At 38.3% G+C, this 14,962-nt stretch overlaps 1 protein-coding gene across 1 annotated transcript in view; it reads right to left on the reverse strand.

The window, feature by feature from the left end:
• LOC106573212 (polypeptide N-acetylgalactosaminyltransferase 18) overlaps positions 1 to 14,962 on the reverse strand; it is a 100,731-nt gene that overhangs the window by 34,658 nt on the left and 51,111 nt on the right. The window contains exon 10 of the mRNA XM_014148041.2: positions 510 to 674. Within this exon, the coding sequence (XP_014003516.1) occupies positions 510 to 674 (165 nt within the window). The remainder of the gene's footprint in view (positions 1 to 509; positions 675 to 14,962) is intronic.

The raw sequence follows: 14,962 nt of genomic DNA on the forward strand, positions 1-14,962 counted from the left end.
CCAGAGCTCGGACTTGAACCCGATCGAACATCTCTGGAGAGACCTGAAAAAAGCTGCTCAGTGACACTCCCCATCCAACCTGACAGAGCTTAAGAGGATCTGCAGAGAAGAATGGGAGAAACTCCAAATACAGGTGTGCCAAGCTTGTAGCGTCATACCCAAGAAGACTTGATGCTGTAATCGCTGCCATAGGTGCTTCAACAAAGTAATGAGTAAAGGGTCTGAATACTTATGTAAATGTGATATTTCCATTTGAATTTTAATCAATTTGCAATAAATTCTTAAAACCTGTTTTGCTTTGTCATTATGAGGTATTGTGTGTAGATTGATGAGGGGGAAAAAACTATTTCATAAATTTTACAATAAGGCTGTAAAGTAACAAAATGTGGAAATACTTGTGAATACTTTCCGAAGGCAGTGTATAAACGAAGTAGAAGCATAAGTACATTGTCCATTAGTTTAATCCATTTAGGATAGGAATGGTAGGAGAAGACAGGAGTAGCCTTTACCTGAGTAAACAGCCAGGCGAGCTTCATGCGCTTGGCTGTGGCATAGCTGCACTCCAGGAGCCGCGGCCGGTTGTTCACATCCACCAGGCACTTGTTGTCATCGTCATCGATGGTGGGGCTCAGGACCCCCAGGTGAAGCTGATGTGAGTTTGTGTAGTACACGTTCTGGAGAAGGAAAATACAAAAAGGACAAGTACCAGATGAGTGTCAAGCAAACAGAATGGAACAAGGAACAGAAATGGCATCTGAATGGAGGCACTGAAGCCAAGCATCAGGGAGGTAATTGGGTGGGATTATGTTTGTCTATCACAAACAAGACATTTAGAGAAGCAATTATCCAAATGTAAAGCAATGTTTGAGCCTTTAATCTGTGATCTCGTATCCTGGAAGCGTATAGCTGACGTGGGATATGGTGATAAGTGGTTATTAAACAGGAGTCTGTCTATAGATAGACATTCCATTCCAACAGAAGGCTTAAATGGTGTTTCCTCACCATTCAGAGCTGGTGACAGAATCTCATTAGTCTGAATCCCTGTGAAGAGAGGACTCTGTCCTGCGTTACCTGCCAGGTCCTTTGATAGGTCCTAATGGTGTTTATTGTAATAAAGCCACAGCTTGAAGTGTTTACACACTTTACAAAAACCATTGTAATTCAAAACAGCAAGTAGTAATAAGGAACTCATAAAAATACATACATTCAATGATGAACATTTTTCCTATACAAATAGTGGTTTCACTATACAATAAGTGTCCCTAATATTATCTAATTACATCAGTACAGTAAAATTACAATGTAGGTACTGTACATGTTGGTACATAGCAAACCTGTTATTTCTGTACAACGGTTTGTGGCATGCACTCATTCAAGGATTTACAAATTCATTCATAATTATGATATACTGGGTGAGAGGAGGTTTAGCCACAATTAAATATAGTTTGCTGTGCAATCTAATGCACAAAAATGATAAATACCATTCAAAATCGTCGCTGACCATGACAGTAGCCATCTCTTTCACACAGCCAGCCACATTAAAACGCTTTCCGATAAGAAAGAGGAATCTAGTGGAGTGATTATTTACAGAGGCTTAATTGTAGTGGGACATCCTAATTGCTGGTGTTTGGCAGCACCACCTGTTCTAACAGTGAAGAGGAGGTGGCAGGACAGAGACAACAGCTGTGCTGAATAAAATAGCCATGTTGTCTGCATATGTGATGAAGAGGTTTCTCAGTGTGGGCTGAGCAATGAGGTTAACTCTAGCAGCTGGGATGGGGAGTGAAGCGAGAGAGAGGACATCACTATAGTTAGCAACATGGCTCAGAAATACAGATATGCATCTGTTTGTCACAGAGACCTTTAAAGTAGTAGCCAGCTTATCTTCATCATGTGTTGTTCCTTCTCTCTTTCTAGAAGCAATCAGTTACAAGGCAAAAATACAGATTGAGGACATCAATCAAACTGAGGACAGAGAAATATATGTGGACCAGACAGGTCAAGGCTTATTTTTTAATTTTTTTTTATTATGAACACAACAAATACAAAAAAAAAACAGAAATATACAAACAAGAGTACAAAACCTAACAGACAGGGGTATTACATATCAAGATTCATTTTCAATTTGTTAAATACTTTTATGGTGCGTATTGCTTTTACATTTACTGATCATTTCAAAATAATATTTCAATTCCATCTTAAATCATGTGAAAAGGGGTTTGTTCTCTGCCCACTTCATTTTATGGACAAAGAATCTTCCATGAAAGATAAACAAATTAACATTGAAAGTTAAATCAGGGTCCATATCATTTGGTTCAAAATAAAACATAATATCAGCGTCTTTCAAATTAACATTAATAGTTGTTTCTTTTTAAAATAAAATCTTCTAACTCACACCAAAATCTTCTGACATAAGAGCAGTCCCAAAATAAATGGTCAAGAGTCTCTGGGTCACAATCACAAAATACACATTTGTTATCAATAGCTATTTTAAATCTGTGTATAATAAAGGTAGAGGGTATAATAACAGGGTAGATTCCATTAATGAGTTTGTATGATACTTCTTTCACCTTATTAGATATACAATATTTACCAGATAACAATGAAACTTTGTTCCAGTTCACTTGTCCTAGGGCTGTATTCCAGTACATTTTAGCAGAGGGAATAGTAACATATTGGCATAGTTTCCTTATATACATGTTATTACATTTATAGTTTAAAATGTCAATTCCTTCTAATTGTATTGAGGCTACAAAATCCTCAACAGTTGCACTTGGGAGTATTGTTATATTCTCCTAAAAGAAGAATAGCACCTTTAGGGACAGCTCTAACAACAATGTGATACTCCTCAGGAGTGAATGTAACATTGTGTGTTCTAATAAATTCTGAATAATCATATAGTTGTCCATCATTGTTCGGTAATTGTTTAACCCAAATAATGTTGTTGTCAAACCAGTTCTGGAAAAACAAAGACTTGTTTTTGTATTTTATGTCTTCATTATTCCAGATTGTATACCTATGAGGGGAAAAATTGTGTTTGTACATGAGGTTCCAAGTTAGAAGTAATTGTTTATGAAAGTTAGCAAGCATAATAGGGATTTTACCCATATCAAAGTTGCATTTGAGTAAGAATTCTAGACCACCAATTTGTTGGAATATTAAATTAGGGATGATATTCCAGATGCAATCCTTATTTCTTAAATAGTTTTGCATCCATTTAATTTTAAATATTATATTAGAGGTTTTAAAATCCAGAGCATTCAACCCTCCCTCACTTTGGGTGCTACATATTACCGCTTTTCTTAAATAATGTGGTTTATTCCTCCATATGAAGTTAAACAATTTCGTATCAACCATTTTAGTTACTGACAGAGGAACATCCAAGGCAAGGGAGGTATAAACTAATCAGGACAGACCTTCAGATTTTGATAAAAGTACACGTCCAGATAAAGATCTCTTAATAACCAGGAGTTAAATCTCTTTCCAATGTTCTCTACAATAGGAGAGAAATTTAAGTTGGCCCTTTCTTTCTGATCTTTGCTAACTGTAATACCAAGATATGTGATCACATCTTTTACAGGGATATTACATACTGAGTTTAAGTCACATCTTTTCAACGCAAATAATTCACATTTCCTAATATTCAGAGATAAACCTGATACATGTGTGAAGGCATTAATACACTCAATAATTTTCTTGACTTCATTATGATCTTTCAAAAAAATTGTGGTGTCGTTTGCCAATTGTGAACATTTTATCTCTTTGTCTTGTATCTGAATACGCCTAAAACTATCCTTATTTATATGAAGTGCCATAACTTGTGTGACCAATAAAAATAAGAAAGGAGAAATTGGGCATCCTTGTTTAATTCCACGTCAAATCTTTGTGAAGTTCCATGGGATAATTTAACAGAGCTGTTACTATTATTGTAAAGTGTCTTAATTACATTTGGAAAATATTGACCAAAACCCCCAAAAAAATCGAAGCGTCTCAAAAAGAAAATAATGTTCAACTGTATCAAATGCCTAGTAAAAGTCTACAAATAAAATAAAGCTATATTCCATAATGTGCTCATTGTAGTCTATCAAGTCCAATACTAGTCGAATATTATTACATATATGTCTGCCCTTCATCAAACCTGTTAGGGACAGACGTTCCGCTAGCGGAACGCCTCACCAATATCCAATAGTACATTACATTACATTTAAGTCATTTAGCAGACACTCTTATCCAGAGCGACTTACAAATTGGTGCATTCACCTTATGATATCCAGTGGAACAACCACTTTACAATAGTGCATCTAAATCTTTTAAGGGGGGGGGGGGGGGGGTTAGAAGGATTACTTTATCCTATCCTAGGTATTAGTATAGTATAGCGTGGCGCGAAATACAAACACCTAAAAAATGCTATAACTTCAATTTCTCAAACATATGACTATTTTACACAATTTTAAAGATAAGACTCTCGTTAATCTAACCACACTGTCCGATTTCAAAAAGGCTTCACAGCGAAAGCAAAACATTAGATTGTCAGGAGAGTACCCTCCCAAAAATAATCACACAGCCATTTTCAAAGCAAGCATATATGTCACAAAAACAAAAACCACAGCTACATGCAGCACTAACCTTTGATGATCTTCATCAGATGACACTCCTAAGACATTATGTTATACAATACAAGCATGTTTTGTTCAATCAAGTTCATATTTATATCAAAAAACAGCTTTTTACATTAGCATGTGATGCTCAGAACTAGCATACCCACCGCAAAGTTCCGGTGAATTTACGAAATTACTCACGATAAACGTTGACAAAAAACATAAATTATTTTAAGAATTATAGATACAGAACTCCTTTATGCAATCGCGGTGTCCGATTTTAAAATAGCTTTTCGGTGAAAGCACATTTTGCAATATTCTGAGTACATAGCCCGGCCATCACGGCTAGCTATTTAGACACCCACCAAGTTTGGCACTCACCAAACTCAGATTTACTATAAGAAAAATTGGATTACCTTTGCTGTTCTTCGTCAGAATGCACTCCCAGGACTTCTACTTCAATAACAAATGTTGTTTTGGTTCGAAATAATCCATAGTTATATTGAAATAGCTCCGTTTTGTTCGTGTGTTCAGGTAACTATCCGAAGGGTGACGCGCTGGCGCGTTTCGTGACAAAAAATGTCAAAATATTCCATTACCGTACTTCGAAGCATGTCAAATGCTGTTTAAAATAAAATTTTATGCGATTTTTCTCGTAAAATAGCGATAATATTCCAACCGGGAGACGTTGTATTCGTTCAAACAGTGAAAGAAAAAAATGGAGTGCCATTGTCCTCAGAAGGACCACTCACAAAAACCCCTGCTGTTTTTCGCCCAGAGACTGCAGAGCTATCATTCAACTTTCTGGCGCCTTCCTAGAGCCAATGGAAGCCTTAGAAAATGTCACGTTACAGCAGAGATGCTGTATTTTTGATAGAGAGGCTACAGAAGGACAAGAAATGGTCAGACAGGGCACTTCCTGTATAGAATCTTCTCAGGTTTTGGCCTGCCATATGAGTTCTGTTATACTCACAGACACCATTCAAACAGTTTTAGAAACTGTATTGTTTTCTATCCAAATCTACTAATTATATGCATATTCTAGTTTCTGGGCAGGAGTAGTAACCAGATTAAATCGGGTACGTTTTTTATCCGGCCGTGAAAATACTGCCCCCTATCCCTAACTTAAACCAGACTGGGTATCGTCAATGATTTGGTCAAGACCTTTTTTAAGTCTTTCTGCAAAGATGGATGCAAGTATCTTTCCATTATTGTTCATTAATGTGATTGGTCTCCAATTTTCTAACACCATAGAATCTTTGTTTGGCTTAGGTATTACAGAAATTAGGCCCTGTGTCATAGAAACAGGCAGGACCCCTAAATCAATTGCCTCCTTAAAAACATTAAGTATAAATTCAATAATATCCTCCTGAAAATATTCATAGAATTCACTGATAATGCCATCATTCCCTGGAGATTTGTTCTCTTTTAACTTGCTGAAACATTTTTTTATTTCATTAATAGAAATAATTTAATCACAAGACTTTTGGAAGTCTTCATCTATGAATTTTGCACAGTCCTTGACAGAGTCTAGAAAGGCAGATATTTCACTAGTAGGACAGGCATTATTGGTATAAAAGGTTACCATAGAATTCCAAAACATATTTTGAAATATCTTTGGGGTTTTCATTTTCTTTGCCATCTATATTGAGCTTATGAATAGATGTAAATTCAGAATTCTTTCTTTCTAAATTGTAAAAGTATTTTGTATTTTTTTCCACCTTCCTCCAACCATCTCCTTCTTGATCTTACAAATGCCCCTTTTGCTCTCTCTTCATACATTCGGTCCATTTCTAGTTGTAAAGAGAATAACTGACCCTTTCCTTCTTCATCAAGGTCCTCCATAGAGATTAGAGAAAGTATTTCCTTAACAAGTTCAGCAAGTCTTTACCTCTCTTCATGGCTGTTTGTCTTATTTCATACTTCATTAATTGCCAATATTTCCTATAAGACTTAAATAGTTGGGCTTTCCTCCAATTGTCTTGTATAATATCTTTGGCTTCCATCTTGAAATTATCATCTTCCAATAACTCTGATTCGGTTTAACTTCAGATCCATTCATATTTAAAGTTAAGAATATAACTTTATGATCAGTAAGAATTGATGGTTCAATTGATATCTTGACTACAGAATTATCTAATGAATTAGAAATCAACCAGAAGTCAATTCTTGACTGTCTGGACATGTCCTTGTTATTCCAAGTGAATTCCTTTTTATCAGGATATTTAGATCTCCAAATATCGACTAATCCAAGACCAAGACATAGGTTATTAAACTCAGGATTAACTATGCAGGATCTGTTAGGAGGGGGATATCTGTCAATCATCACATTAGATACAGAATTAAAATCTCCACCTAATATAATTTTGATATCCTGAAATACACCTATAACTCTATTAATTTCTTCTTCAAATTCTTGAAATAATATCCTGTTGTTTGGTTTGTTGTTGAATGCATAAATATTCCCTAATAAAAACATTTCACTGTTTAAATTCACTGTTAAAATTAACCAACGTCCAGAGTGGTGAGTCTTACTACTGATGACCTTCCCTTTAAATGCAGCTCTTAAAACTGCTACACCTGCAGAGTGGTGAGTCTTACTACTGATGACCTTCCCTTTAAATGCACCTCTTAAAACTGCTACACCTGCAGAGTGGTTGTTGCCATATGATAACCAGATATCGTTACCCCATTGATTTTTCCAAAAAGATAGATCGGAAGAACAAGCATGAGTCTCTTGTAAAAAGTAAAAGTCTGCATTAAACAGTTTGCAATACAGGAAAATAGCCTTACGCTTGAGTAAATTACGAATACCCCTGACATTAATTGAACAAAGAGATAAAGACAAACTTCAATCAACAACCTTGTTATGCTAATATAAGCTTTTCCTAAGGATATGTAACTCAAAAGGATTCCCATCCCATAATTAACCCCTCCAACAACAAAAAATATTGGTCATAAAATTGCCAAAGTATTGTTATTCCCACAAGGGGAGACATTGTGTATACTTTACAATAAGCAGTTATTCACCTATAGTTAGTGTTTAGTTTACCAGTTCTCAGGTCAGCCTTTTGTCATTCAAGTGTTTGTGTACATTTTTATAATAAAAGGCTGCTTTTCACCTGGTAATCAGTTTTTTGGCCTGACAGTTCTGTCCGAGTTAGACTGATTTGGCCGCATTTCTTTCCCATCGATGATCACTCTTGCACCGACAAAAAAATGCAGTTTTCCCTGCCTTTCGAGCTGCAGCCACTATCGGCCACAGTTTCTCTCTTGTCACTTTGTCTGCTGAGGTCAGATCCTCCGTGAACCTCAATTCTTGTTTGATGAGGAATTCACAATTCTTTGCTCGCCTCCAAAGAAGATCCCGTGTAGATCTGTTGGTGAACCAGATGATGGTTGTCCTCGGTCTCTTGTCTTGATCCTTAAGTCTTCCCAAACGATGGACGATGTCTATATTTTCCTGAAGTTTGGCTTTTGATTTGGGAATGACAGCTCTACAAATGTCAACAACTCTGCATTTGATGTCCTCACCTGCTTGTTCTGGAATTCCATGGAACCTCAGGTTCTACCTGCGCTGGTATCTCTGCCTCATTCTCCTTTTGCTCGAGTTCAGCCACCTTTTCATTTTCCTGGCAGATAAAAGTGACATGAAGAAAGTGGAAGTTGAGAGTTTTCACTTCTCCAAAGATAAAGTCAACAGATTTTTAATGGCCTCAATATTCATCGTATTCTCCATAACCATGACCTCCAAGCCATTTGCCCTTTCATCTATCTTTGCTGTCAAAAGCATTACAATATTGTTTTGCATCTCAAGAAGTGACATACCCTCTTGGCCTCTCATCTTTCCCCCTGGGGCTTGACTGGAGTTCCGGGGTCGTAAGGTAAAGGCCTGAGCTGGGGACTGGAGGGGCGCAAGATGTGAGCATTGTTGTCCGTGCTCACCGCATTTGTCACCCATTGCAGTATTTCCCCCCACAGTTACATTCTGAAGAGGAGTACCCAAAATCATACTATCTTTTGTGGTTAATTGTCCATCTGACGATCTCTCCATTTCTTTCCTTTTGGTTCTGGTCGTGGCAGTTTCCATGTACGTTCGACAAGGTAGTTTATGAGCTAGCTAGCTTATCAGGCTATCTAGTGTTGTCGCAAACTTTATTTTAGAGGTGAATAACTTGCAGAAAGTAATCAATTACTTTGGTAAATAAACTAAACCATATTCATACAGGGTTTTATGACCGTAGAAATAATCCAATGGTCATAATTGGGTAAGGAAATCCAATAATTCCTTCAGCTACCAAAACAAATTATCTGCACTGACCGCCATCTTGCGCGCCATTCCAGGTCAAGGCTTCTTGCATGCATGGCTTTGAGATGTAAGTTGGGTTGTTTGGATGAACCAATTGCTGGGTTGCAGGCATTGGGTCAATAGTTGTGTTGTTTTCTGTAAATACATCAAGGTTGGGTTGTTGGTGCTGGGTTATTAAGGTTGGGCTATGGATATTTGACCCAGCCAGTGGGTTAATTCTCCTGCCACAAGGGCATGAAGTCCACCAGAATACTTAGTATTCTAGTTCTAATGCGATTCAGTGACTGACGAGTGGAAACCGGCAATAGTTATTTCAACAGACTAAGGGTGTTTTGGCTGAATGAAATCTGTGAAAACGGTATGCAACAAAATGTTACGAATTATACATTTGATGGTATTTCAGGTTATAGGTTGTCCTATCATAATCAGGTAGGTAGCGTTAACTAGCTATCCATTTTCTGTGCTAATAGCTGACACTTCTTCTGGACTGTCTCAGACATTGTTTCACATGTTAGCTAACGTTAGCTAAGTCAGCTGGCTAGCTAGTTAAGTTAACATGGTTAGATTTGACTTATTCTCCATCTGGGTTAATTTACCCAAGATACATGCTGGCTTGTCTCATGCTTGCATTGTGATTGATTAAGTTAGCTAGTGTTACTGTACTGGTTTTCAATGGTTTCTGACAGTGGGAGTATTAGTCGAACTTGTGAAGTTGAGGAAGATGGATGCAAATTCTATTAGCTAGCAAACATTAGAGTTTACCTTCAATTTTTGTTTAGCTAGCTAGATATGGTTCTAATATTTCTGTACTTAAATGCAGTCAAGGCCAATGAATGGACAACAATGTAAAAATACGCTGAATGAGTGGAACCTGGCCTCTTTGATTCCAAAGTAACTAAAAGTGAGACATTTCTTTTTGAGAGTGGGGACAGAGCTTTGGGGAGGAAAGAAACACTGATTTTCATTGACCCTGTGGAAAAACAGCATCTACGTCTTCCACATTGTCATTGATAACCAATAGTACAACCTTAATGGAAACATGAAAGATTTAACTTCACCAGAGCCTCTTACAACCATGCAGCCACTTTGGGACAAGTTACATTACATGCACAGCTACCATAGATTGTCTGGCATTCATTTCACCATACTTGCTTTATTGGTAATTTCACAGATATTCCGTCACAGTGACCAACCTGACACACAAACACACACATATCACAGGCTGGGTGCAGCTCATGGGCACTTAGGGACAAAGCGCCTTGCTTAAAAGGCACAACGGGAGTAGCTAGTATCCAGAGATATTGTAGCTGGTAAACCTTGAGCTGATGGATCACTCCCTGCCAATTTCCCTGCAGGCAGCTCGGGGTTCGAATTTCGGCCTGCCTTTCTAAACTCAAAACTACTAACGCCTCTATTAATTTTGTGCTTTCCTCACTCCCTTGCCTTTGTACAACTATTTGATATGGCTTATCAACCCTTCCCTCAAAGTATTTAATTTAGAAATGTGGGTGAAACGTTCCCTTAAAAATCACCCCCCTAGCGGTTAAGCCTAGCGGTTAAGAGCGTTGGGCCAGTAACGGATAGGTAGCTGGTTCGAATCCCAGAGCTAACAAGGTGGACAAATCTGCCGTTCTGCTCGAGCAAGGCAGTTAACCCCCAACAACAACAACAACAACTGCTTCCCGGGTGCCAAAGACGTGGCGGTCAATTAAGGTAGCCCCCCGCACCTCTCTGATTCAGAGGGGTTGGGTTAAATGCGGAAGACACATTTCGGTTTACTACATTCAGTTGTGCAACTGATTAAGTACCCGCTTTCCCTTTAACCCTCTCATTTGGAAAGGAAGAGACGGACCAGGAAACGCTTTTTTTATACACGAGGGGAAGTCCTCGAGACACAGACATGAATACTTAGGACTGTGGACACACCAAGCTTGAGCAGTAGCTGGGTCTTGCCAGGTACATGTTGAAAGATTTATGTATTTTGAAAACTGATTGTTAAAAGGAATTTATAATTCATTGAATACTTTGTGCTCACAACAGAGTCAAAGGTGAGAGGGTAGCCCAGATGACCAAGTGGCTGAACATCTGGCCGGCAAACCAGGTTGCAGAGTACATGAAGGAGACCGTGATCCAGAGGGCTCAGCGGACCAGACAGAATGGGGCCAAGACAGTCGAGATAGTCAGAGTTTCCGTGTCTGCTGGATACTCCAGGCATGTTGGGTCATTTTATTTTATTTTTTAATACAAAAACAGACTAATTTGATTCTGTTTTTTGGGATTAACCAGCCTGGGCTGGCGAAGCAACGGTATTTTGTCCTTGAAGACCGCGATCCAGTTACTATTTATTTAATCTGTAGCCTAATAAACTGCATGCTTCCCGAGTCGTAGTGGGAGGACCACACAACATATCATCGCGTGAGTTTCCACCGCCATTTCTCGCACAATTAATTTAAAATGACACAGAAATATCGCACCATGTAAAAAAAAAATAATTGTCTTCAGGCATTTATAGAATTGTACCTGGATTTCATGTTTCCATCAGCCCGGTCGTGACTTTTTTCATGCGTCAGAATTCATCTGCATGAAATGGTTGACTGGAAACGTGGTTCGTGTTGTGTAAATTAACCTTTGAGCCCCAGCCTCAAATGAATGGAAGATGTAGGCATCAAACAGGGATTGGTTGTTGATGTAAATGGCTATAAAATATACAAAATGAATTGTGTGTGATGGCATTGTCAGTGTGCCTCCATGGTTTGCACAAGTCCTAATGTTATAAAATCACATAATTTCACTAAGGTGGAGGTGACCAGACCCTACCCATTTGTGTTGGCTCTTGGGAACTGCTCACAGGTGTTTACAGTCATTAGTGGACTGGCATTGGAGCAAGATACACTGCTTGGGGCACTGGATGTGTCCTATTATGTGTTTGATTTATAGTTATCTATTTTATGCCTTTGTTCCTGCTTTTTGCCTATAGTACGGTATGTGGCTCGTTTTCCTTTAGTTCGATTACTGAAGCACATTCTGGTATGCTTTCATTCTTTCACACCAACTTACTTTTAATACAAATGGTACATTTTGGAGATTGTGAAAAGTGCTTTATGAATGAAATACACTTATTAAGTAATGAGTCATTAGTCCATGTCCTTAGTGGAGTGACATTCAAATGTAATATTTTAGACTTGTTCTGTGTAACAATGTTTTAACGCTATCCAAATGAAGACTATTATTGTATGGCAAAACAGCATGGTGTGTGTGTGTGTGTGTGTGTGTGTGTGTGCTGTCACCTAAGATGTGCCAATGAATGTGATTATCTATTGATTAGCTCTGGCACTGATAGCTCTGGTCTGATAGACAGATCTGTGTTAATACCACTTAAGACAGACAATGTCACACACACACGCACATGCTTTGTTTTTCTCCGATTGCAATCGGAGTGTGCACACCAAGTTCAACTGAGGCGGTAGTCTGATGTTGGACATTAAATAATATGAGTCAATTCTAATAAGCATTCCTAGCTTATGAAATATTATCTTGTGAAATATACTTAACATAAATATGAAACGCATAAATGTAAAGTACTGGTCCCATGTTTCACGAGTTGAAATAAAAGATCCCAGAAATGTTCCATAGGCACAAAAAGCTTATTTGTCTCAAATTCTGTGAACAAATTTGTTAACATCCCTGTTAGTGAGCATTTCTCCTTTGCCAAGATAATCCTTCCACCTGACAGGTGTGTGTCACCTACAATCTTCGTTTTAGAGAATTTGGCAGTACGTCCAACTGACCTCCCAACCGCAGACCAAGTGTAACCGCGCCAGCTCAGGACCTCCACATCTGGCTTCTTCAACTGCGGGAAGGTCTGAGAACAGCCACCCGGACAGCTGATGAAACTGTGGGTTTGCACAACCAAATAATTTCTGCACAATCTGTCAGAAACCATCTCAGGGAAGCTCAACTGTGTGCTTGTCGTCCTCACCAGGGTCTTGACCTGACTGTAGTTTGGCGTCGTAACTGACTTCAGTGGGCAAATGCTGACCTTCAATGGCCACTGGCACGCTGGAGAAGTGTGCTATTCACAGATTAATTCCGGTTTCAACTGTACCGGCAAATGGCAGACAGCGTATATGGTGTCGTGTGGACGAGCGGTTTGCTGATGTCAATGTTGTGAAGAGTGTCCCATGGTGGTGGTGAGGTTATGATATGGGCAAGCATAAGCTACGGACAATGAACACAATTGCATTTTATCAATGGCAATTTGAATGCAGAGATACAGTACCGTGACGAGATCCTGAGGTGGTCACACCAGATACTGACTGGTTTTCCCGATCCACGCCCCTACCTTTTTTTAAAAGGTATCGGTGACCAACAGATGCATATCTGTATTCCCAGTCATGTGAAATCCATAGATTAAGGCCTAATGAAATTATTTAAATTGACTGATTTCCTTATATGAACTGTAATTCAGTAAAATCATTGAAATTGTTGCATGTTGCGTTTATATTTTTGTTCAGTGTAAAAATAGACAATAGGGCTTTGTTTCAATGTATGTTCTGAAATGCAGGCAATAGAAATTCATTATCTGAAATTCAACATTGTATATTGATTGTGAGGGGGTGGGATGGTAGAGTAGGCAAAAATATTCAAGCAAAATTGAAATTAGGATTACATAAATTACCCAGCTGCTGGGTCAATCTCCCAACCCAATGTGCTGGGTTTGTCACAACCCAGCAATATAGACTAATTTACCCAAAAGTTGGGTTAAGCGCTCAACCCAAGGGACTGGGTTAGAAGCACTACCCAAACCCGCTGGGTTGAATTAACCCAATGCTGTGTTAGCCCAATATTGACCCAGCACTGGGTTGTCAAATATGAATTGCCATATTAGGCATAACTGAATTTCTACCTTTTAAGATGCCAAAATAGAAATTGTTTTCAGTATCCTAATTTTGTTTTGTTTTCTGATAGTTTCAGTGCATGCATTCAACAAGCTTTGGACAAAGGACTTCCATAGGGCAGCCATCTCCAAAGTTCACTCAAAAGGCAATAGTTCTGATTTAGTTTTTGTTGTTTTAATTATTCAAATGTTGTTAATTATCTTTTAAACTTCCATTGCTTAATCTATTGCTCAGTTATCACCTGGCTCATGTAAATAATTATGTAGTTGTCCCTTTAAAACAGCTTAAGGTCAACATCCCCATATTGTTCACAATTCTCCCATGTAAAAAAATATTAATTCTTTGCTATTTTCTTCATTACCATGCTGATGATTTCAAGTTGTATTGGATTTATTTGAGACATTGAATACATGTTGTTTAGTACATTTACTACATTTCGGTTTCTCTCTCTGTGAAGCAAGTTCATATAAAGTAATTCTTTGGTTTACGTACAGTGCATTCAGTAATTATTCAGACCCCTTTACTTTTTGTTACATTACAGCCTTATTCTAAAATTGATTAAATACATTTCCCGTCAATCTACACACAATATCCCAGAATGACAAAGAAAAAAAGTTTTTTATAAATCTTTAAAATTGTAAACAAAAGGACATACCTTACTTACAGAAGTATTCAGACCCTTTCCTATGAGACACAAAATTGAGCTCAGGTGTATCCTGTTTCCATTGATCATCCTTGATGTTTCTACAACTTCATTGGAGTTCACTTGTGGTAAATTCAATTGATTGGACATGATTTCGAAAGGCACACACCTGTCTATTTAAAGTCCCACAGTTGACAGTGCATGTCAGAGCAAAATCCATGAGTTTGAAGGAAGTGTCCGTAAAGCTCTGAGACAGGACTGTGTCGAGATACAAATCTGGGGAAGGGTACCAAAAAATGTCTGCAGCACTGACGATCCAAGAACACAGTGGCCTCCATCATAATTAAATAGAAGAAGTTTGGAACCACCAACACTCTTCCTAGAGCTGGCCGCCCAGCCAAACTGAGCAATCGGCGGAGAAGGGCCTTGATCAGGGAGGTGACCAAGAACTTGATGTTCACTCTGATCGAGCTCCAGAGTTCCTCTGTGGAGATGGGAGAACCTTCCAGAACGA

This window comes from Salmo salar, chromosome 16 (assembly GCF_965601325.2).
Source record: "Salmo salar chromosome 16, fSalSal1, whole genome shotgun sequence".
NCBI lineage: Eukaryota > Metazoa > Chordata > Actinopteri > Salmoniformes > Salmonidae > Salmo > Salmo salar.